Source organism: Echiichthys vipera (genome assembly GCF_963691815.1).
Source record: "Echiichthys vipera genome assembly, chromosome: 16".
NCBI lineage: Eukaryota > Metazoa > Chordata > Actinopteri > Perciformes > Trachinidae > Echiichthys > Echiichthys vipera.
Genome location: NC_139841.1, coordinates 18617169 through 18639787, shown reverse-complemented (window position 1 = coordinate 18639787; position 22619 = coordinate 18617169). Strand labels below are relative to the sequence as shown.

Here is a 22619-nt window from a genome sequence, read left to right as displayed (position 1 = left end):
TCTGATATTGGAGATCATTCATCTTCTGATGTAGACTTAAAGGGAAACTCCACCAATTAAGCACATCACAGCGTGTTTACAGGTCTGGAGTCCGACTACTGCCTAACTGTATAAAGCCAAGCTCAAGAGGGGGGGGGGGGGGTAATATCTGATGAGTTGCCTTAAGTGATGTCACTGTAGGCATTGACGGGAGCCGACGACAACAAGTTTGAAAATCAAAACAACTGAAGGTGCAGAGTTAGAAAAAAGAGAGACATCTGTAGGCCACACCTCATCTCTGCTTGAGGCTACATTAGCCTCGTACTAGCATAATACGCCATAATACACTCTGATGGAACCGTTGCATTGTGGGTAATGTAAGCTCCAGGTTTTCCAGAGAAGAAAGAATTAGTGGAATAAAAAAGACAAATCTCAGCTTCTGCCTATATTTTCATTCTTTTTCCAAATGTCCATCATGAGTCCAACAATGTAATAGGAGTGCAATGCTAAATCGAATCACATAATTGGCGCCATACACAGGAAGCTACACATGCCATACACAGGAAGCATCATGTGTAGATTATCCTGACATGTAAACAGTGGGCATACCTCAATTACTATCTGTTTAAATGGGTATTAGCACTCGATCCATTAGGTGAACTTTTCTATACTCTCAAACAAATTATAGAAAATACACTGAAGGAGGGGTTGTATTACATTTTGTCGTGTTATACTCAGGCCTTGTTAGGGGATTGGAGCTGGCTTGCAGCCACACTATGCATACAATCTGACCTTGCCTAAGCAGGAAGCAGGAAATACTGCTGAATCACACACACTGTGCATCCAGGGGATTAAAAGTCTCTGAAAGCACACAAAAAAAATCTTCAGATCAATTAAAAAAAATACAAGCTGACGAACACTTCGACAGTGACACCCATGTTGTTGTCTGCATGCAGTAAGCTTCACTTACAGCATAAGCACTGACAGACAGATGGGTGAGCTGAGCTGGGAGGGCTCAAAGCTCAGGTGGAAATTCTCTCTCTCTCTCTCTCCCTCTCTGTGCATGTGTGTGTGTGTGTGTGTGTGTGTGTGTGTGTGTCTCTCTCTCTCTCTCTTGCTCTTTCTGTCTTTTCCTCTCTGCAAGGTCATACTGCAGCATAACAGATCAAATTTGCCCCCCCCCCCCCCCCCCCACACACACACACACACACACACACTTTGCTTTGTATCAGCAGCAGCTCTGACAGGAATGAATCGCAAGACTGAAACCTCTCTCCACACACACACACACACACACACACACACACACACACACACACACACACACACACACACACACACACACACACACACACACACACACACACACACACACACACACACACACACACACACACACACATTTTGCACCCTGGTAAGGATTAAATAGCCTGAGGACAACAAAACGGTAGTCCTGCCAAAGAAATAAACACCGCATCCACCAAGCTGCCTGTAACTGTATCGGCTGTTCATGAAGTCAGTCCTGCCTCTGTGACAGATGTCATCGAATTTATAATGATGAACATTTTGGACAGAATTATGAAGTTTAGAAACGCACTAAGCCTTATTTATAGCACTCTTTTGTCATATTAAATACCAGGTTATTTAACAGCAATGTGTGGTTCCCTGAATGCATAACAGATGAACTTCCCTGGGGATTTATGTAGGCCTAACACAATAATCTCCTCGTCTCGGTGATGTGGAAGGAGACTGGAGAAAGGTGCAACGATTTGGACCGTTTTAACGAAGCCTGTGGAGGTGGATTGAACCCTGCCTGAGAAGGGGGATGGGGTCTTGGATGTGTGAGGTGTAAAAAAAAAAATGAAAGCGACTGCGGCCGCTTGTGTGATGCACCAACATGCATTGCCGCCTGGAAAAGCTACTTACTTCCCGACGAAGTTCTCCAGCACCGAGCTCTTCCCCGCACTCTGGCCGCCCACCACGGCGATCTGGGGCAGGTCCAGGTTCGCGTTCTGGCCGATGGCGGAGAAGGCATCCTGCATGCGGTTCACCAGAGGAATCAAATCCTCCATTCCCCGGTTCCCCATCTTTGCGATGGAACGGGCAGTCTATCTCTCTGGTTCAGAACAGGGAGGGATTTCTTCCTTGTTTTTTCCTCTTCGTCCCTCCTCACCACCCTCGCGTTAAGAGGGAGTTTTTGGACTGCGCGCACACCGGTTTCACTTTTCGGTTTGCCCCCTCATTGACGGCGCCTCCTCGGTGTGTCCGATCACCTCAGCTATTAGGACTCTCCTTCACCGAAACACGCAAACTCCTCGCTTTCCACCAAGCACAGCAGGGGGGGAGGATGAGGATGATCTCTTGTATTTTCTCAGGAGAGATCCCTGCAGTTCTCAACACACACCGCTCTGTGGTGACACTGGTTTACTTCCACCGTGTTGTCTGTCTGTAAATAGTGCTTTTTACAGTAAAGAGGTGTCTTATTTTAGTGAGACTTTAAGTCTAATCTAGTTTGAGTGCATTTAGAAAGGCGGTGATGGGAATTTTGGCATCCAGTTTTGAATGCCATTGCCCAAACAGATGTACAGATCTGTCCATGGTGCTGAATTCTTCTGGCACCGTGGACAGAGGCCAGGGGGCACTCTACAACTATCTGTATGTCTGTTTTTATAATGCAGCCTATCTATCTGTCTATGTCTTACTAATGTATGATAATGTATGCATAATCAATTAATACAAATAAACAAAGTTGTATTGTATATTAAGGTATACAGGGTTTTATATGTAGACCATATACAGTGGACACAAACTATACAATAATAATATAATAACATGAAATATAGCCTACATATACTACACTGTACTGTAAATATATAATAGTATATGCATGTGTGTCTTGTGCTTGTTTAAACCTAATTGAATTGATTTAACCTTGTATTTTATTAGCCCTATTTAATATCTCCTGACGGTTAGTGTAAAAATTCCTCTTCTTAAGCCTATTATTTATATTATTTAGTGTTGCAAATATGAACCGTAGAATCTTAGAAATACAACTCCTTATTTCATTTTCAATGGGAGTGGGATTTGAGGGTGAAATACTGATTGTTTCAATTATGAAGTACTACATTATTTGCTGGCCTACATTTATTATTATGATGCAGACAACCACCAGGAGGCGACAGGGCGCACTAACTTCCACTACACTGAGGGCGAAGGCAGGTTTGGTTCTGTGCTTTATGCTTTAGGCTTCAACGGGGACTGAGAGCCGAAGTATTCAACCCTGGGCTATGCTTTCAGTTGGATAATCGACAGTCATCGCTACTTTCCTCTTTGAAAAGTAAGTCGTACCAACTGCGGCTACGTTAAAATGTAGAAAGCATCGCACCATGCGCAGCTTGTTAGCTCGCTAGTCCGATGCTAAGCTAAGCTAAGCTAAGTTGTTGGGTTCAGTTACAGAGCGGTGGCTAATGTAGCTTCGTTCATTTCATTAGCAGGTGTAGGTTCATGTATTCCTATTTTGTGTTAGTTTTAGAATATCACATCGCTTCGTGAAGTTAGCTAACTGTGTATAGAAATGGAAATAAGGAACCAAAAAGTAAATTGTTATTAGCTTAGCTTTAGCTGCTAACACTAGCTGGTTGTCATGACGAAACAAGAGAACGACCTGTTGTCTCGAGGTGCGCACTGTTATTTATTGTCTTTACATTAAAGATGTGTTCTGTCTGCAGAGTTCATACTTACACTAGCCTTTCCTCTTTCATTCAGGCATATTTATTTAATATTATTTTCAGGGGGTATCAAACCACTGGGACCTCTCACAGCTCCTGGACTGTCATCTCACGGTGTTAACGGAGGACATTAGAGCCCGTTATGTTCAATCCACACATCCATCAGCAGCATCATCAACAACAGCAGCAACAACAATTTCACCAGCACCTCCGGCAGCTACAGCAACTTTTCCAGCAGCAGCCCCCACCTCCTCCTCCGCCACAGCCGCCTCCTGGGCATCATGTCCCACATCACCACCACCAGCCACCGCGGTAAGCACATTAACTCGAGACCGGGGATTTAGCAGGGCCCTCCGGGTGAGAAATATATTTAAGCCCCTTCCACAACCCATGCCCGACTTAATGCTTCTTGGATGACTGAATATCTATAGATGTGCAGTATTTTTGTCTGTGAACCTGTCCATTTGTGAAGGGGCATTGAGCCCAGGCTGTGATTTGTTATGATTCTGCCAGTTTTAAGCCTCAAATAAAACGAAAGTAGCCTAATAACAATCAAGTTAGCAACAAAACATGTTATGTAGACTGTCTGTTATGCCTACTCTTCTTACATTTAGATTATTGGCATAATTTAACCCAGGTCATTCACTCAAAAAAATAATAATCGTAAACAAAAGGAGAAAAACAAAGAGCAAACAAATTAATGTCCATACATTGAAAATACATAGATATAATAAACGAACATTACATTGCACAGGTTTACTGTATTTTCTGTTCATTGCCTTATATGTCTATATTTTTTTTAAGTTTTGAATTGAGTCTATTGCGATTGAGATTGAAAATACTGCAATTTCCCAGCTTGGGATAAATAAAGTATTTCTATTCTAAGATTATTCCATAAATCCACACCTTTTACAGACACACATCTATTTTAATAGTTCTCACTCCTGCTTTTTTTTAAAATCCCTGTTCCTCTGAGTTGATAAGGACTCTCTCTTGATTCAAACTGGTTCTGTAGACATTTTTGGAGTAGACATTGAAGTAAACCTAGGAGCTAGAACCTGCAACCCAAACAACATTGTCTTTCAGGATCAGATGCTTAACGTCAACTATAAAATGAATTGCTTTATCGATTACATTTTTTGAATCATTTCTTGAGGAAACAATTCCAGCTCATTAAATGTTATTTGTATCTTTCCTCCTCTATGATAGTAAACTGAATATCTGTGATTTGTAGACAAAACAAGACATTTAAGGATGTCCACTTAGGCTTTGGGAAAAACTGATCAGTATTTTTTTGACATTTTAAAGACTAAACTGATTAATCGACTTATTAGATTTGTTTAGATTTAGATTTATTTGTCAGACAGTGTTATATTAAAACATTGATCTGTTACCATGCTCTGTTATCTGGTCTGACCAAAGGTAGTGTTGATAACTGAAGATTATATTAAACAGTATATTGCAAGTTGACAGCCTTGCATCACCTTTATTCTCCACTTCTTCACTTTCTTGTAAAACCACAAAGTCCCCTGTGGGCTTGTGCAATGTTATGTCAGCTGTTGTTACTCATCTTAAATTCTCTTAAAAACTCAGGGCAGGTCAAACAGTCTCTTGTTTAATGTGAGGATGAGCAAAAGCAGCAGCAGCCAGTACAGCTTTATCCCACCAGCACTCCATACTGTACTTGTTTTTTTGTTTTTACATATCCCAGTGCTGTCTGTACTGTTTGGTCATTGGCTTTTGTATTTATGTCTCCCCTATAAGATGCTGTTATTTGCATTTCAAATTATTATTTATTCAATTTAGCATGTCATTGTGAGGATTAATGACCACTGTTTTACACACTTGTTTACGAAGATTGTTGAGTATTGCCTTGTAATTATGTGCTATAAAAAATTAAACCTAAAATAGACTCTGAGCCAAAGCTGACATGGAAGGAAGATCATCAAGAAAAAGAACACGGGCAGCTTGTGTTCGTATTTGGAGAGAACCTTTATATGCAGGTTTCAAGTCATTTTGTTTTCCACATTAGGATTTCGGCTAATGTCAAAATATTACAGATGTGTGAAAATAATGTTCCAGGTTTGTAAGAAGGATAATTTGACCTAAAAACTATTTTTTTTGCTATAGATTTCCTTGAGGCATCATTGTGAAATGATGCTGCATGTTTATTTCCTCTTTGTTGCACAGAGCTATTCCTGTTGCTCCCCAGACAGCCCCTCCTCCCAGGATGGTCAACCTGTGCCAGGCATCCCAGACTACTATCATGGCCCCCAATCCCATGCTGCAAGGGGCCATACTGATGCAGCAGATGCAGGGTACAGTTTGGATTATAGTGATATATATGGAAATCATAAAAAGCAGAAGCATTTTCATTTGACCTTTTTTTATAGATGATATGTCTACCAGCATTAAAAAAAAAACAACTTACAAGGCATTTTTTTTGTCCACTCGTTTTTTTTTTTTCTTGTCACTCTTTTCTAATTCTTGCTTTGCTTTCACCCAGGTAACATGCGGGGCTTTGGGATGGGTGGACAGCAGTTCCATCAGTTCTTCGCTGCTCGGTCCAGGTCGTCTCTGCTTGGGCCAGTTCCCATGGGCATGGCCATCAAATCCCCCATGATGGGCTTTCCAGCTGGTCGACAGTTTCATCCGCATCCTCGCTACTACAACAACAACAGCAGCAGCAGCACCACAACCACCACAGCGTCCTCTTCTTCCTCCTCCTCCTCCTACTCCTCCTCTTCCATCACTAACACAGTAATTACAACAGCACCATTATAATGATTACAGTCACTGTGTAGGTTTTCAATCCAGCTAATACACAATAAACTGGGGTAACATGATTGACAAATGAAACAAGGTCTGACAATTGACTCAGTCAGAAGCAGTTCTCACTGTGTTGTAAAATGAAAACAACTGAAGGTGCAGTTAGAAAAAAAGACATATTTCCAGACATCTGTAGGCCACACCTCATCTCTGCTTTAGGCTACATTAGCCTCGTACTAGCATAATACACCATAATACACTCTGATGAAACAGTTGCATTGTGGGTAATGTAAGCCAAATAACTAAATGTAATCTTCAGGAAAATGTTAATCAGTGTTTCTCAAAGATGATGTCCTCAATTGTCTTGTTTTCTTCACAATTTAAAAAAGATTGGTATTACTGTTAAAGAAGAGTAAGCTAACCAGAAAATATTCACATTTAAGAAGCTGGAATCAAATTTATTTTTCTTGAAAAAATTATGCAAACCAGTTTATTGAATATCAAAACAATTATTGATTCATTTAGTAGTTTAGTAATTGCAGCTCTAATTGTAATGAAGGAATATATGACCCAAATGTAGGCAACAATATGGTTCTTTATGTGTATGCAATGGCTTTTGTAGTATACTAAATACCTTTAGATTTGGACAGTTGATTAGATTTTTTAAAAAGACTTTAAAATAAGTTTATATTGTCTGACACTGAATAAACCAAACAAAACATTACTTTTAGTTGTGCATTCAAAATCAACTATCCAGCTCTAAAAAAAAACCCAATTTAATCTGTGATTTGTGCTTTTGTTAATGCCTCTTAGCTGCTACTTTATCTCAGACTTGTATGTTTTTATTTGTAATTGTGCTGTCTGTCTCTTTGTTTAGGACACTGCAGCTCGCCAGCCAGACAGGAAGAGGGACAGCGAGCAGATGGCAGCAGGGAGCGCAGATGACCAACCAGCAGCTAGCAGCACAAATGAAGTCCCTGACAAGACTGAAACAGGTAGAGCTGCAAACCAACCAGCACTGAAACATGCTAATAATGTTTTTGGTCTTTGTTTCCAGCTTTGTTTTCCGTCTTTTCTACTCACAGATGGTGCCGTGGGAGTGGGTGAACCCACACAGCCCTCTGAGGAGCAAAATGAAGAACCTGTAGTCAAGAAGCAGAGGACAGATGGGTAGGCAAAACTTTTTTTATTGCTGTGAATGTAGTTGTGCTAAAAAATCTTGACACCCCCAGTGTTTAATATCTTATCCGTAGAAGTAGCAAATATGCCAAACCAATAAATAATAATGGATGGTGCACAGTATTTTGCAACAGCCTCAACATTTGTTCTTATTTTTCCCACAGGCCAGAGGAGCCCAAAGAACAGTGTGTTATTGAGAGTATCACCACTGAAGACACTGATGGGGAAGTTCTGTCAGAGTGGAACAGCAACATAGAGGACAGCCAGAATGAAGGTAAAAACCCACAGAAAGACGGTTTGAAATACTTCCCCTAGGACCAAGTATAGAGGTGGACTGTAAACTGGAGAGGTGTCAGTTCACCTTCTGGACACTGCAGAGGTGCCATTGAGCAAGGCAACAAACCCCTAACTCGTTGCGGCCCTTTCCAAAGGGAGCCCCCTTGCTCTGACATCTCTCCATTCATTTGCATGCATCATATAGGTCCTGTTTGTGTAATGTGTAGTTCAGATGAAAACTTACTCGTTTTGGACTCAATTCTTTCCTCAGACTGCCTCATTATTGAGGAAGGAGGTTCCACAGGGGGATCAGATGTTGCTCAGGTGCTGGAGGAGAGCAGAGCTGCTGAGGTGAGATGAGCCTTTATTTGGGATGGTCAAGTCATAGACAAAATGATTAAAAGATACATTTTGATTTAACTAAATCATTGTTGCAAATTCTACTACAAAGGTGGGTTACATCAGGCTCAAAATCATCATGTATATCTTTGTCCTATCTCAGTGAAATAAATGCATGACACTGGTTGGTGACCTCTCCGTAGGTGCCCGGCTGTTTGTCAGCCCCGTCCCCATCTGGCAGGTTCACTGAAGATGACCAGCAGGCTTCTCTCTTGGAGGACATGCCACAGGGCAAAGATGCCCCTTTGGCTTCACAAGACAGACGGGAGGAGGAACAAGTGGAACAAGAAGAAGAGGAGGAGGGGGGAGAAGAAGAAGAGGAAGGTGAAGGTGAAGCAGAGGGAGCCAGCAAGTTCTACTGCTACCTCTGCAGCATCACCTGCCACAACCAGCAAGTAGGTTCAACATGCATAGGCCTGAGTGGGATGAAGTTTTTTGTGTATGCTTGTGTTTGCTGACTGTGCAAAAGGCTGAAAAGGTTGCAGCAAATTTTTTCGACTATTCACCTCTCTTGAATTTTCTCTCCGGTGTGGTTTTTTTGTGTGTTTTTGCAGAATTTCAGGAGTCATATGAACAGTGTTTCCCACCAGCAGAGGATGATGGAGATCCAACACATGAGCAACGCTTGCCTGGTCACCCTGCTGCCACGCTTGCAGGAGTCTCTACAGGAGGCAAACAAAGATGGGTCCGTTGAAAGCGCATCAATATGCATTTACCTTGTGCTTTTCATTCTTACCTTTTTAAAACCATAATCAAGTTAGAACGGTGAACGCACGTTTATATTTTCACCTTAAACTGGTGAAATATTAGTTTTAGACTCATCATATTGAGGAGACGGTATAAAAAAGAGAAAAATGATCATTGTAATAATAATAATTATTATATAACATTCGCTTGTGTTTTCTGCAGAGAGAAGAAAGCAGACTCTAAGCACTGGTGTGCCACCTGTCACACCAATTTCGCCGGTAGCATCACGGAGCACCGCCGCACCGAGGAGCACAAAGTAAAGCTGCTCACTTTATAGATCAGCACTTTTACAGGCTGAGTTCAATAAGTGTTTGAAAAAGGTTGTCACAGCCTTTCTGGTTGTTCTTTTAAAAAAAAAGGAATAATCCATATTGATCTGGGGTCCCTTCATCTGTCCTCAGCTTGCCAGCAGAACAGCCATCTCCTCCTGCATGGTCTGCAAGAAACACTTCAGGACCTCCCAGATTTTTGTGGAGCACTTGCAGTCCCAGGAGCACAGACAGAAAGTGGAGAAGGTATCTATGTTTGTATTGATTTCAAAACCATTAAACAAAAAACAAATGATTTCCCATAATTAACGATTACATTCGATTTTTATGCGTTATTCGTTACTGTTCACTAGCTCCAGGAACAGGAGGGCTGTGAGGGCTTAGGCAATCTGACTGCCATGGACACGGACGGCTTCTCGCTGGAAGAGGTGGAGAGCAGTGAGGTGGAGGAGACAGAGGAAAGACAAATGAATGAACAGGTGATTTGCATATAATTTGTTTGAAATTGCCTCCAATGAGACAGTCGACAGTATTTGCATTTAAATGGTCAGTAAGTTTTAAGGGTTTAACTAAGTTCAACATCACTTGATAAAATCTGATGATCACTATGAGTACTTAGTTTGTGCATTTTTTAAACTGTAGTTGTTTACTGTGTCTCTGGTGACCCGGTACAGGATGACTGGTCCTCCCTTAAAGAAGTGACTCTAAAGGACATGGCCAGTGACGAGCAGTATGACTCTGACACAGTCTACGGTGTGTGACGACTAACTCCTGATTGCTGCATCATTTCTTTTGTTGTCTTCCTGCATGTTGTAGTTGTTTGGTTTCATTTAACATTCAATATAACTCTATAATATGACATTTGAGTGACGTTTATTCTTCCATTTCTTTTCCACAGGGTCCAGTTTTTTGGTGCCAGTAGCAGGTTTTATCTGCAGACTCTGCAACAAGTTTTACCACTTTGAATCTTCTGCCCTACACACCCACTGCAGATCAATGAATCACTTTGAGAGCCTCAAGGTTGGTTTTTGATGCCTTTACTCACCTTGTTTCCACTACTAAAGAGGGAGTAGCTGGTAGAATTAATTATCTGTGGCCAAATTAAATAGTTTTTTACTTAAAGTTAACTATATTGTTAAAATTTGTGGTAATTTGTGTTTTGTTTTGATTGCGTAACCAAGCCTTCATCCAAGCATAGATACAGTCTTGAAGGGATGGGCACTAGTCATCGCTTGAATTACTCAAGGGGGGAAAGAAGCCTCATGGAAGGAGATCTATTTTTTAAGATGCTTCTTCGGTGTACAGCAGGCAAGCATCCGACTATCGCGGTGCATCCACGTTCTCCGTCCACAGCCGAATTGCCCCAGTCCCAGCTAACTCACTCAATGTGTTTATCGAATAAGGAGCCAGCTTTTTCACGTCACACCGTTTCCCCAACCCTCCGCTCTGACGAACACAGATGCAAGAGTTAGGGTTGCCCTGCAGTACACCAGACAAATTCATTTCCTTCGAGAGTGCTCCGGTTTTACCTCATCTGGCCCTGTTTAGCTGCATCAAAACATTTATTTCGTTTTCTTTGGTGAACTGAGAATGTGTAATGGATAAATCTGACAAAAGTTCAACTCAAAACAATGTGTTGTAAAAAAAAAAAAATCGAGTTTCCTCCTAACACGCAATTTGTGGTATCAATTACTCACACCCATAACTATACTCTTTATGGGCTTGTGTGCATGAATCTGCATGTAAAATTGATGTGCATCAATGTGTGTTGGACTGGAATGTCCATCTGTATTTGCAGTATTTCAGTATTTCTTTGTTTTCTCTTCTCAGAGGTACAGAGAGTTGCTGAGTCAAAAGAGTGAAGCAGTTGAATCTTCCAGAGAGACTGTCCTAGCTGCAGACAGCCCCGGGCCTGTAACGGAAACCACCACAGACTGTTTGGATGAAAGTTCCCTCTCTGATGACACTGGTTTAGTGACAAAACTAGAATCTGTGCAACCCATCTTAACACTCACCCAACTGAACATGAAGACAGAAAACCAGCAACAGGAGGAACAAGAAGAGCCTGACCCAACCTCACAGGACTTTATCAGCAACTCAGCGACCAGCACTGGCAACACAGACCAAGAGCTCAGCATCCACGAGGAGGAAGAGACCACATCCCAAGCCTCTGTAGTTGTGGAGAGTCAAGTTGAGCTGCCTGCTGGTAGCAGAGAGGAGCCAGACTCTGCAGCTGCTGTTGAGGATGTTAATGAAGAGCAGGAGGAGGAGGAGGAGAAGGAAGCTCCTGCTGTTCCAGGCAAAAAGAACAGCTCAGTGAAGGCAAAAACCACAACTAAACGCAGGTCAGGGAGGGCTACAAACAGACGCTGAGTCAATGATAAGATGTGGAAACTTGGGGCAATCTTAACCTTAGGACAGCATGTCAGTATGTGAAGAGGTGCTTTGATGAAACCGAGACCAAGGAGTGAACAGCCCTGCCTCCCTCCACGTTCTGAATTGAGTACACTCAAAACAAATAGGAAGAATGAACGCAAATCACGGTGCAGTATGACTTCTTGTGTGACGCTCTCCAAGGGTTGGGGGTTGGGCGCTGTGACGTACATGTAAATCAATTAAGGGTGGGTAAGATTCTTAATATTGGCTCCCAGTCAGAGAATTAGGATTCTTATGTAGTCAAATCTCCAGCCTCCGCATTAGATTACAGCAATCAAAATTTGATCATTATAACATGGATGTGCATGTAGCTCAGAACAAACCGTTTTCTTTCCTTATTTACTTTTTTTTTTTTTTTTTTTTTTTTGGAGAAGCTCCTTACATTGGTTATCCAATAGAAAAAACATCACCTGGATATACATAATGTGTCCCAATTCCATACTTTATACTAAGATCTAAGCAGGTTCTGAGCATGTGGCGTGTTTACAATGGATAAGTTAAGTATACTCGCAAAGTCACTAGTACTATTCTGCCAAAATGCAGATTGTGGATAAATAAAAAAATTATCAAATTTAGGGTAAAAAGGCTTTGTGAACACCCCAGGTAATAGCTACTTGACAGAATTCTTGAAAATTCGTAACAGACACACATGTCCCAATCAGATTGAAAGGTAAAAAACTTTGGAGATCCTTAGACTTTCCATCTAGCACCATCGTTAGGTCAAATTTTCAGCATCCAATACTTTGCTTTATGATAAAATACTTGCAGTGACATTTCCATCAGCCTCAGCTCTACTTTGTGTTTAGATTGAATTGTTAGCATGATAACATGCTAAACTAAGATGGGGAAAATTATACCAGCGTAACATAAACATGTTGACATGAGGATAAGCTTAAAGCACCACAGTGCAGAAGTAAAAACGGTATACTATGACATTTATACTGCGTACAAGTAGAATGGGATTGGGACACACTGATGTAAAATTATAGATGCTAAGTGCAGTTTATACATTACTTAATGTGTAGTCTGGCATGAGTTTTCTGAACATGGAATAGGTTAACCTATCCGCTATTTTTATTCTTTTCCACTTTATATTACTAGCAGTTAAAATCACTGTATTTGCTTTTGACCCCTAAATGAACAGTGTCCAGGCTTTTACATGAGGCTGGGTTTGAGAAAAGAAGGGGGCTGGTAGATTTTCTATCTGCTTGTCTCTGCAGCTGGCTCACCAAAACGATTTCCCACCCTGCTGTCCTCAAGGATCAGGAGGTTGATAGTCAGCTTGCCCAAGAAGTGATTGCTAACTTAACATGACCTACAAGTGGAGACATCTTTAACATTGCTAACCACGTCGTAGCACATACTTTTAGCAAGTTGAAATGTAGAATGTAACCATTTAAGTGTTTGAACGAGTGACAACTTTAAACATGTTAAATGGTACTTTGGTGTGAGTGTTGAGAAATGCTGAACCTTGAATCTGATCATTGTTCTGTTCAGGGCATTTTAATATCCTTTTATTTATAGACATTTTGGGTTCAAGCTGATGTCGTGTTTGGGGCACAAAACTTGTCAGCAGTTGTGGCAACAGTAACAGTGCCGGTTATTGGGTCGTGTTTTTTGCATAATTAATATTAAAATGTGTTGGGATTCAACACAATCTGTAGGAGCTGAATGTAACATTGAACTGCTAACATCTGCACAGTCATAGGGAAAAGAAAACACGATTTCCAAATGTTAAACAGGCTCTAAAATGAGAATTGGCACAAGAAGCTGCAGGGCCTGCATTTTGAACTTGAAAGCTTGTCAGTCAAGGCGGGTTTATATGCTGCTTTTCAAGACTATAAAGTTGTTTTTTCCTTGCTGCGTGTTGAAGATTGCTTATTCAGAGGACCCACAAATCCATCGTTTAGCTCAGAATTCATAAAGATAAAAGCATTTTGGGACAACGGCTCAAGCGGGCACAACAGTGATTTTATACAAAATCATGTTTGATGTCACATTGTGATTTCATACATCAGAGAAAAAAAACTTCCTTTTCCATGGACTTAAATTTGTGTTTGTGATATTGCTTGTTGTCCTCAATTGCATTGGTTTTGTTTTCTCATTAGATGTTTTATTTGCTATACACTGGACAGATGGAATCACAGTTGAGTTAATTGAGTTAGTAAGGAGTAACCATAAAGTGTCTGTAGGTGTTTAATGTAGCAAATTGTCTTTGCAAACTTTACACTCTGATTTTAAGCAGCAGTAACATAAGTTACAGATTATACACATGTGTAACTTCTTGTTCCAGTATCCACAAGGCTTCATGACAAGTGTGCTGTTCTTGAAACATTTCATCCTCCATACTAGAGAAGGATATTTTAAACCACACAAGTGGTTGGCTGACGCATGTAGCAACTCTTGTAGTCATGGTAGTGACTGTCACATGATTAGTACGACACCATGTTCTGTCTGAAGGAACAAGGCATGAAACTGTACTTTGAGAACAGAAGGGAGCAGGAGAGAGAAAAGGGCACGTAAAAGGATAATTTCAAACAAAGCTGTATGTTTCTTATTGTATTTTTATTCAGCTACTGACTAAATTGAGATGATCAAACAGGTGATGTTTTCTAACTGCTGGAAGTTTTATGTATTTTTGGATTTTTGTTTTCAGTTTGAGGGGTCATTTTAATTTATAATAAAATGTCTTGACAATTTCCGCACTTTGTCAGCTTGATTTTGCCTTTTTTTTTGGTTAGCCCTTAACATATACATCTTATCAGTTTACTTATCCTAAACAGGTTAATGAAAATAAACAGGACAGCAGATTGACAGTCTTACTGCAGATTAAATATTATAATGCACGGGTAGACATCTGTAGTGTTGCATATTTATTTTTTGGGATACAACAAAGGAACAGACTGTACTGCTACAAAGATGAATGTCAACACCAAATGGATCAATACACTTCACACAAGTTTGATTATGAATCTATTAGGTCCTCAGGAAAAAGTCTGAAGATCAAAGGAGAGTCTGGAATAAAGTGATCAACAAAAGTTGGCTCAGCATAATATAGTGGTTACTGTCAGCAACAATGCATCAGCTTTTTGGGAATTTTCACAGAAGAATCTCAGAGGCATGGATGATGCAGATAAAAGGTCATTTGTCTCACAGAACAGAGGTTGGAGTGGAGTCAACTTTCATAAATACTTCTCATGCTGTACTCAGCCCTCATCATCACGCATCCGCACTGTCCTTGTTCAAGTCTTCCTTGCTGGTCGAGGAGGAGTCCCCGTCTGCAGGACAACGCTCCTCCTCGGTCTGTGAGCCGAGCAGTTGGGCCCTGAACTCCAGCCGAGCTTGCCGGTTTGACTCCATCAGTTCGTGCAGTTTGCCATTAAGTGAATCATTCCTATCTTCCAGGTCATCGAGACAGGAGTTGATCTGATCTAGCATGGAGTTGATGGCTTCATACTCTGTGGATATGCAGCACAGAGATTAGTCTTTTCTGTCAGTCAAAGGAAAGAGCTTCTATTGTAGAGTCAAGATTTTTTGGTAGGTCTTTAACCTATAAGATGTAATTTAAGATATAAAAAAAAGAGATTGCGTTCTATTTTTTTCAACTTCCTATAACTATTACCAACTATCATTTAATGTGAGAACGGATAGCACAGACAGGCAAGAGGAGAGCACCATAAATCAGAGATGTATAGACAAACATTCAGCATGCTTCCACCCATACCGACCAATCCCCAGTAGGAAATCATCTAAAAAGCAGAATAGATTTAACTCATTAAGTTAACCCATTAAGAAAAATGTACAAAGTGTGTATTTTTTGTCAACTTCATAAATAATACAACTAAATCTTTTTTTTAAAGTGGACTGATATGGCTATTAAAGGCTGTCAAAAGCACGTCAGCTTGCTGATATATCAGAGCATTTCCCAAACCAAATTCTCATCTCATTACACATAAAATCCCCGTAATCTGGAGGACCTCGAGGTGCAAAGCAGAAAGCCAGCAGCACCGATGTTATCTGGTGATAAATCCTGGATATGCTCCACAGACAGAGGCAACTGCTTGGGACCCCATGCCAGTAGGCGGCCACTGAGGGCTGACAAACGTTAAACTACAGCAGTGACAATTCTCAAAGTTAGCAATGACAATATGGCAAGTTTTAATTGTTATTGTCCTTCATATTAATATACATTTTAATTCAATTAATTAAATAAAGTGTGCAGTTTTGAAATACAAACAGGTTTATATTTTTGCATTTTTTTTGGTTGATGTCAGATTATTTATCACATAATGGTGATGAACGTGGTTCGAGAGGCCCCAATTGTATGTTTGCCTAGGGTCCGACAGACTCTAGACTCGCCTCTGTCCACAGACATCAAGTGAAGGTGTAATGCTCTAATTTCTCAAACTGCTTCGGGATTGTGACTTTACTGACCAGACATCACGTGCACAGCACACTGAATCTAAGCGGAATTTCCCCCTTCACACACATTACTAGCATCATAATACATTTGTGCATTACCTTCGTCCTCGAATTCATCTTCGTCATTAATAATACCGTCGTCAATTGAGATGTTTGGATCTCCATTTGGTCCGGACATGATTTAAATTATATTACTTGATTACAAAGAGAATTAACGTTAGCTACCGTTAGCAACGTTATTTATAAGCTAACTAGGTTGCCAGCGAATTCGCATTAGCAAACTAAAGAACAACGGTTCAAATTCAGCAACGTTCACTTTTAAGTGTCGACTTTGACGTTATTTTCAGACTGTTTCGATAAATAAATCTTCCAGGAGGAGGACGTTACCTACGAGGCTAGCCAGCTATTTGGACACCTATCGTCTCTGACAGGCAGACGTCACATATTTGTTTACTGAAGCGATGAATTGTGGGAAATGTGGGCGGGGCTTTTACGTTCGCATCAAAGATCGTATCAGTCTGAAGAAAGAGTACTCACTCTGTGTAGATAACGAGATAGCAAGTTGAGTGAATATATATTCAATCCTACGCCGAAGTTAAAGCTATAAAACGTGTTTATGTTTATATAAGTATGGCCCGTTTACGAGCAAGGTTTTTCATTTAAAGTTTCTCCCATACCGCCACAGCTAACTCGTCGATCACACTTATGGTTTCTGAAAATAGGAACAGAGTGGGTTCTCGTTTTCATTTTCTTGCTCTCTGATTCCGAGCTGTCAGAGGCTCTCAGTCGGCTGACAGGACGCACTGTTAACACCCGTTTAAGCCAATTAACGTTTATGTTTGCACTCTATAATCACCTGAATGTACTGTTTATTGACACAGTAGCTACAAAATACATTGAGCAGATTCCCTGTATACGGTTATATAATGCTAGTTTACTACTTATCTTATTTAATCAAGTTTCGTGCTAGCATCACTAAAAAACCTCAACCTTCAAACCCTTTACTCGAAGTGATTTCATCAAATGGATGTGTTTGATGAGCACCATAATGATGACAAAAAATATCCAAAAATGTACTTAGAACCACTCAGTACATTACAACTTCTCATAGCAAGAGTCTACATGCATGAATAAATAAAACATAAAATAAAGTACATTCATAATACAGTAATATTACTTAGAATGCAGTATCCCCTTTGGCAGTCAATAACAATCCTCATATAGGTTTCTATACACAAATAAATCTTTTACACATTATTTTAATTTTGAAACCCTATCAATAAATCACACATTCTTATAGCAGAAAAAAATGTCTTATTTAAAACACATTCTATGTCACAATGTGACATATAATGGCATTTTTTAATTTCCTATTTGGAAAAGCTTGTTTGTATCTTTATAAAATTTTAGAAGCTTTATTATTGTATAGCTAGATTTACAAATTGTACATATAGTGGATAAAATAGATAACATATGGGTAGGATTAAATAAGCGAAAACGTCTTTCTTCTCCTTTTCAGGCAGAGTTAATTGTATATATGTTGTTACATGTTTTTTTTCCTCTTATTTGTTACACTAATTCAATTTTGTATACGTTTGCATTCCTTTTAGACATGTCTGAAATAAATTCAATTCGATTCAATGTTTGTAAAGAATAAAGGTGTTTGCTTTTTTAAATCAATTCAGTGACGGTTTCTCATTTTTCCGTTTACATGAATGAATATGAAAGTTACCCTAGGATAATTCAAGTGGAAGCTGTATCCTCTCGTCTAAGCCATAGACTGTATATTAATTAATTAATCATTTAATAATTAATTATTATACTTGTTGGGTCTATGTAAAACTTAAATAAGTCATATAGTGTGGTCTATACCTAGTCTGTAAAGTGTCCTAAAATAACTTTTGTTATGATTTGGCACTATAAATAAAATTGAATTGAATTGAATTGAATTGAATTTATATAGTCTACGGTCTAAGCTGCCTTTCCTTACTGCGATCAGTAGATGGCGCCAACATCACGCATCACAGTCTGCGCATGCGCCTTCCGCCCACATGTAGACATTTCCTGTCGAGGGGAAGGTCTGGTCAACAACACATTGAAATATCTGTTTTGAAGTGTTTTTTAAGCTATGGAGGAATTACCTGCGGACCTCAAAGCATTTCTTCGTAACCACCCCTTTCTTCAGCTTACAGATGGTAAAAAGGTTAGCGAGCTATTTACATCCCATTACACGAAACACGCGGTTGTACAATGTGATGCTAGCCCTAATGCTAATGTGTCACATGTGCTGTGAAGTGTTGTGATGGCTACAGGGTCACTTAACTTGTTGTTTTCAGATCAAATGCACCCTGAACGGCCATGAGTTTCCATGCAACCTGACGGAGCTGCAGAAGTTCACTAACGGGAAGAAATACGAGAAGCTGAGTTCTGCAGCAGAGTTCAGCTACAGCCAGTATGAACCACACGTTGTACCAAGCACAAAACAACCGTAAGGAGACTCCTGCTTAACATGTTGTCATTTTACAGGAGAAATACCCTCCTTATCTTACGTTTTCTTTGTCTTTTTTCTTTGCAAATTCTCACAAACGCTGTCATTTTTTTCCATCCAGCGAACTTTACAATCTTACATTCTGATGGCCTAACATAAGTAGATTTAAGAGGAAAGAGTAATTCAATACACAATAAAAAAGGAAGCAAAAAATAAATGTATGCATACAACAAAATGAATTTAAATGCAGGTTATATGATCACATTTCCTTGTAAAATACTGTAGTATATCAGCTGAATAAATACTTTTCTGATTATTAAACATTTGGATAGACTCAAAATAATTCCAAAATTCAAGTTTGAAGGGGTTAAAGGTTGGTTGAGATTTTGAAAATGTAGTTTTATGGATGTCAACTTTCCCTTGTAGAATTAACTAGTTGACAGTCCAATGTATTTTACAGTTTTTGTTTGCCTAGTAGCCTCCTTATTTTACTCGCAGCAGTCATCCTTACACTTGATGACATCACAAGTTAGATTTTTAACAGTTTTTGGATTTGGGAGAGTTGTTCATCAAATATCTTTGACTGTCCTAGACCAAAGTGATCCGTGGACCCCTGGGGTCTTTGAGGGAGTTCCAGGGGGTCCACAGTTTATTATCACTATTTAATAAGCAAGCCCAATTTGAGTAAGAGTCATCAAAGTTACTTTTCTGATCACAGGATACACTTCCTCCACAGTTATCCCCTCAACTGTAGTTGACCAATATAATTCTGATCTTTATCACCATCAATCTTTTCAGATGGAGGTCCGTGAAGGGAAATCTTATGAAATGGTGGTCAGTGACCTTATGTGCATTAATTTAGGTGTCCTTTACACGAACAAGGTTGAGAACTAACTGTCCTAGGCTGTAGGAATAACATGTATGAATTTTGAAAGTGGGTGTGGTTCCCCTATACGGAAATAGCACCGTATCTGACTCAAAAGTGGGCTAATGTGTGAGGCTAATTTTCACTTGTGTAATATGTTTTCTGTCTCTTTTCCAGCAATCAGCTCTTCTGTAAGCTGACCCTCAGGCACCTCAACCGGCAGCCACATCACGTCCTGAGACATGTTAATGGGAAACGCTACAAGAAAGCCCTTGCCAAATGTCAGTACATTACTTATCTATGTGCATGGCACTTTGTTTTTTTTCACAGGTTATGAACTAGCGGATATAGTATGTCTTTTGAACCATGGGGAGTTGCATAACCCTAATCACATTGACTTTGAGTGTGATACACATCATTCAGGAAGGAAATCAAAGAAAACGTATATCTGTGGTGTCACTTTTCTGCCGAACAGAATCATGTGCAATCTGCTTGACCAATATATCCAAACATATTTGTGGATTCTGTTTAATGCAGTCAATTGGAAACATAACATAACACAACATTTTAAAGTAACTATTGCCCAGTAACACCGCCTTCCTAGGTCATCCACGTAGTTATATACTCACAATATTTACAGGAAATTTGGATTTGATCCACACTGTAGTATTGCTTCAGTTCTTATCAGTGATGTCATTGTACCTTGGTCAAAGCGGAACTGGTAATTATTAATTGAGTAAGTATTGATTGGTAATACACCACAGATATGTTGGACGATTCACAATTTTCAACTTGATTACTGACATGACTGTCTCATTCCTGCGCTAGATGAAGAGTGTGTGAAGCAAGGGATTGAATTCGTTGCAGCCAGACTCAAACAGAAAAGGCCTAAAAACACCGGAGAGGAGGACAATTGGGGGAGGTCCTCAAAACACGGGAACAACACATTTGAAGCCTCATCCAGTGACGAGGATCACAGCGACTCAGAAGACAGCATGAGTGACCTCTACCCTTGTCAGTATCCCAAGTGCTCACACTTTAGACATCTTTGTTCCCTTTTTCTTAATTATGGTTGTTATGTTTAACTGTGTCAAGGAGGTCTGCATGATTTCACTCCAGGCAAAACCCACTGAATTTACTGTTTAACACACACTGTCTATCAGAAGAGTGGCTCGTAGGATAGCAGTTTTATTTCGCTGTAACGCTGTGTCATATGTTCCCACAGCCACTTTATTCACTTTAAAAAACGAGGCGGAAGAAAGTATGGAGGGTGGCGGGGATAAGGAGGAAGATGACTTCCAAACAGATGAAGAAGAAGAAATGGAGGTGGAAAAGCAGGTCCAGCAGAAACGGAAGAAGGTCTGTAGAAATCTGAAATCCCTTCTTTTTTGTGTGTATTGAATTCAATCAATGTCATTTTTAAGATTAATGCTGTCATATTCTGTCTTTCAGGTACAGGGCGGTGGTTTTCAGAAGAAATTCAGAAATAACCACTGGAAATCAGGGCGTAAAAAACATGGAAAAGTGCCGAATGGAAAGTAAAAAAGCAAATCTGTATAGTATTTTTTTACCTGGTTATTTATCAGGGAGAACAATGCATTTCCAGTTTGGAGTAGTATTCCCGTCTAAACCAGTCTGACCCTTTTATCATATTTTCTGCATATGGAAGGTTGTCTGTTATCTGAGTTTTGATATTGCCCAGTTCCAACAAGGCTGGTTTACGTGACATGTAAAATGTGTGAGTGGCAGCAAACACATCATGTTGACTGGATAAGTTGTATTGTCTGGTTTGCAGCCAAGTGTGCTAGTATAAAATACAACTCAGTTTGGGTTTTGCAATCATTGTCTTGGGTTTTTTTTTTTGCCATCTTTTTTGTCCGCCAAGGAGGTTCTGTTTTCGACCTCGGTTTATCTGTGATAGAAAAACTGCTGGCCTGCATTCATTAAACTTGGTGAGAGGGTGTAAGATGGGTCAAGAAAGCACATCATATTCACGGTGCGGATACACAAATAGTTTTTTCTCTTTCATTAACATTGTGAGATAGGGCATTTGTGCTATGACCCTGAAGTGTTGGAACAGTTGGAAAAATTAGTTAGCAGACTGGGAAAATCCATGCTGCATTAACATTGGGAGATAGGTCCTAGGTGGAGGTCTGTGCTCTCCGAGTGAAGGAGAGACATTTACAGCCAGCTATTACAGACCATGAACCTACAATCATTTGACAGAAAAGTACTATTCATGAAAAGCATTTTTATAAATTGTTAATTTTCCAAGAAGAAGAATCTTGTAGCCTGAAATGCATTTACGTTTTCATATCTATTACACAGTATTTTATACATAACTTATTTTACTAATTAACAGAGAGGGTGTAGACATTTCCTCACATACCATGGTATAATAAAGCTGAAGGTACAGCGTGGAAAATAACCAACAAACTTTGCAGTAACATGTAATTGCTGATGTAGCTGGCAAACCGTTTGGACAGCAACATCAGCAATTACACCACAGCCTGCCAAGAAGTGTTTATGCTCTGGATAGCAGCTCTCCCAGTGCCTTAATGAACGTTTTCACTCGGGACTGACGGATTTTGTTTGATACAAGCATCAAGTCGACGGCTACCATGACTTTGTGGCTCCAACAAGTTTTTTTGTTCTACTTTTAACGTGTAATTTACCACTCGGGAAGTATCTTGTAAAACTGCAACGTTGTTCATCTGAGCCATCAAAATCGTCTATTTCTTCTTCCTTCTGCCTCTGTAAATGAGGCCAAGTCGTGTTTATTGTGGAAAACATTTAATGCTGGCATTGTGTACACTGAACAACTGCAAGTACAAATACCATGTATTTTTCCTGCGTGGCTAGCAGGGAGCATACACGAGTTGAAAGACTTTCTCCAAGTCTTTGATGCTGACCGTTAAAAAAAAGCCATGTGGCACCTTTTACACCTCCATCCCATTTCCCTTTACGTAGCTCTGCTCTCTCATGACCGTTACTTTCATCATCCTCTCACAAACATCATCTCAGTCAAGCAAGTAATTAAGAAATAAGGGTGATGTTGATGC

The 22619-nt window shown here is 40.0% G+C and overlaps 4 protein-coding genes across 8 annotated transcripts in view; 2 read left to right on the top strand and 2 right to left on the bottom strand.

The window, feature by feature from the left end:
* The window catches only part of dnm1a (dynamin 1a), a gene marked incomplete at its 5' end in the record, with an annotated part of 53769 nt that extends 51703 nt beyond the window's left edge, over positions 1-2066 (bottom strand). For all 4 annotated transcript variants that reach the window (XM_083929462.1, XM_083929461.1, XM_083929459.1 and 1 more), the window contains one exon: positions 1906-2066. In XM_083929462.1, coding sequence (XP_083785588.1) covers positions 1906-2066 — 161 coding nt within the window. The remainder of the gene's footprint in view (positions 1-1905) is intronic.
* A 1115-nt stretch (positions 2067-3181) lies between these two features.
* On the top strand, positions 3182-14492 carry ciz1a (cdkn1a interacting zinc finger protein 1a). 2 transcript variants are annotated; one of them, XM_083930068.1, is made up of 16 exons: positions 3182-3316; positions 3771-4019; positions 5898-6025; positions 6214-6467; positions 7354-7471; positions 7562-7646; positions 7820-7929; positions 8203-8282; positions 8474-8725; positions 8885-9015; positions 9240-9333; positions 9479-9592; positions 9700-9825; positions 10021-10099; positions 10245-10366; positions 11177-14492. In XM_083930068.1, exons 2-16 carry the CDS (start codon positions 3850-3852, stop codon positions 11717-11719), a joined length of 2406 nt encoding a protein of 801 aa, XP_083786194.1. In that variant the 5' UTR covers positions 3182-3316; positions 3771-3849; the 3' UTR covers positions 11720-14492. The 2 variants fall into 2 exon arrangements, with proteins under 2 accessions (XP_083786194.1, XP_083786195.1); XM_083930069.1 differs by having other exon boundaries at positions 3199-3316; positions 3745-4019.
* Positions 14493-14652: 160 nt separating this feature from the next.
* bbln (bublin coiled coil protein) lies at positions 14653-16623 on the bottom strand. Its single transcript, XM_083930488.1, has 2 exons — positions 16304-16623; positions 14653-15240 (listed from the first exon to the last, which is right to left on the bottom strand). The coding sequence occupies exons 1-2, from the start codon at positions 16380-16382 to the stop codon at positions 15002-15004; spliced, it is 318 nt and encodes a 105-aa protein (XP_083786614.1). The 5' UTR covers positions 16383-16623; the 3' UTR covers positions 14653-15001.
* A 1650-nt stretch (positions 16624-18273) lies between these two features.
* On the top strand, positions 18274-21372 carry surf2 (surfeit 2). Its single transcript, XM_083930218.1, has 6 exons — positions 18274-18407; positions 18541-18692; positions 19735-19838; positions 20386-20571; positions 20783-20916; positions 21010-21372. Exons 1-6 carry the CDS (start codon positions 18333-18335, stop codon positions 21097-21099), a joined length of 741 nt encoding a protein of 246 aa, XP_083786344.1. The 5' UTR covers positions 18274-18332; the 3' UTR covers positions 21100-21372.
* The last annotated feature ends 1247 nt before the right edge of the window (positions 21373-22619 follow it).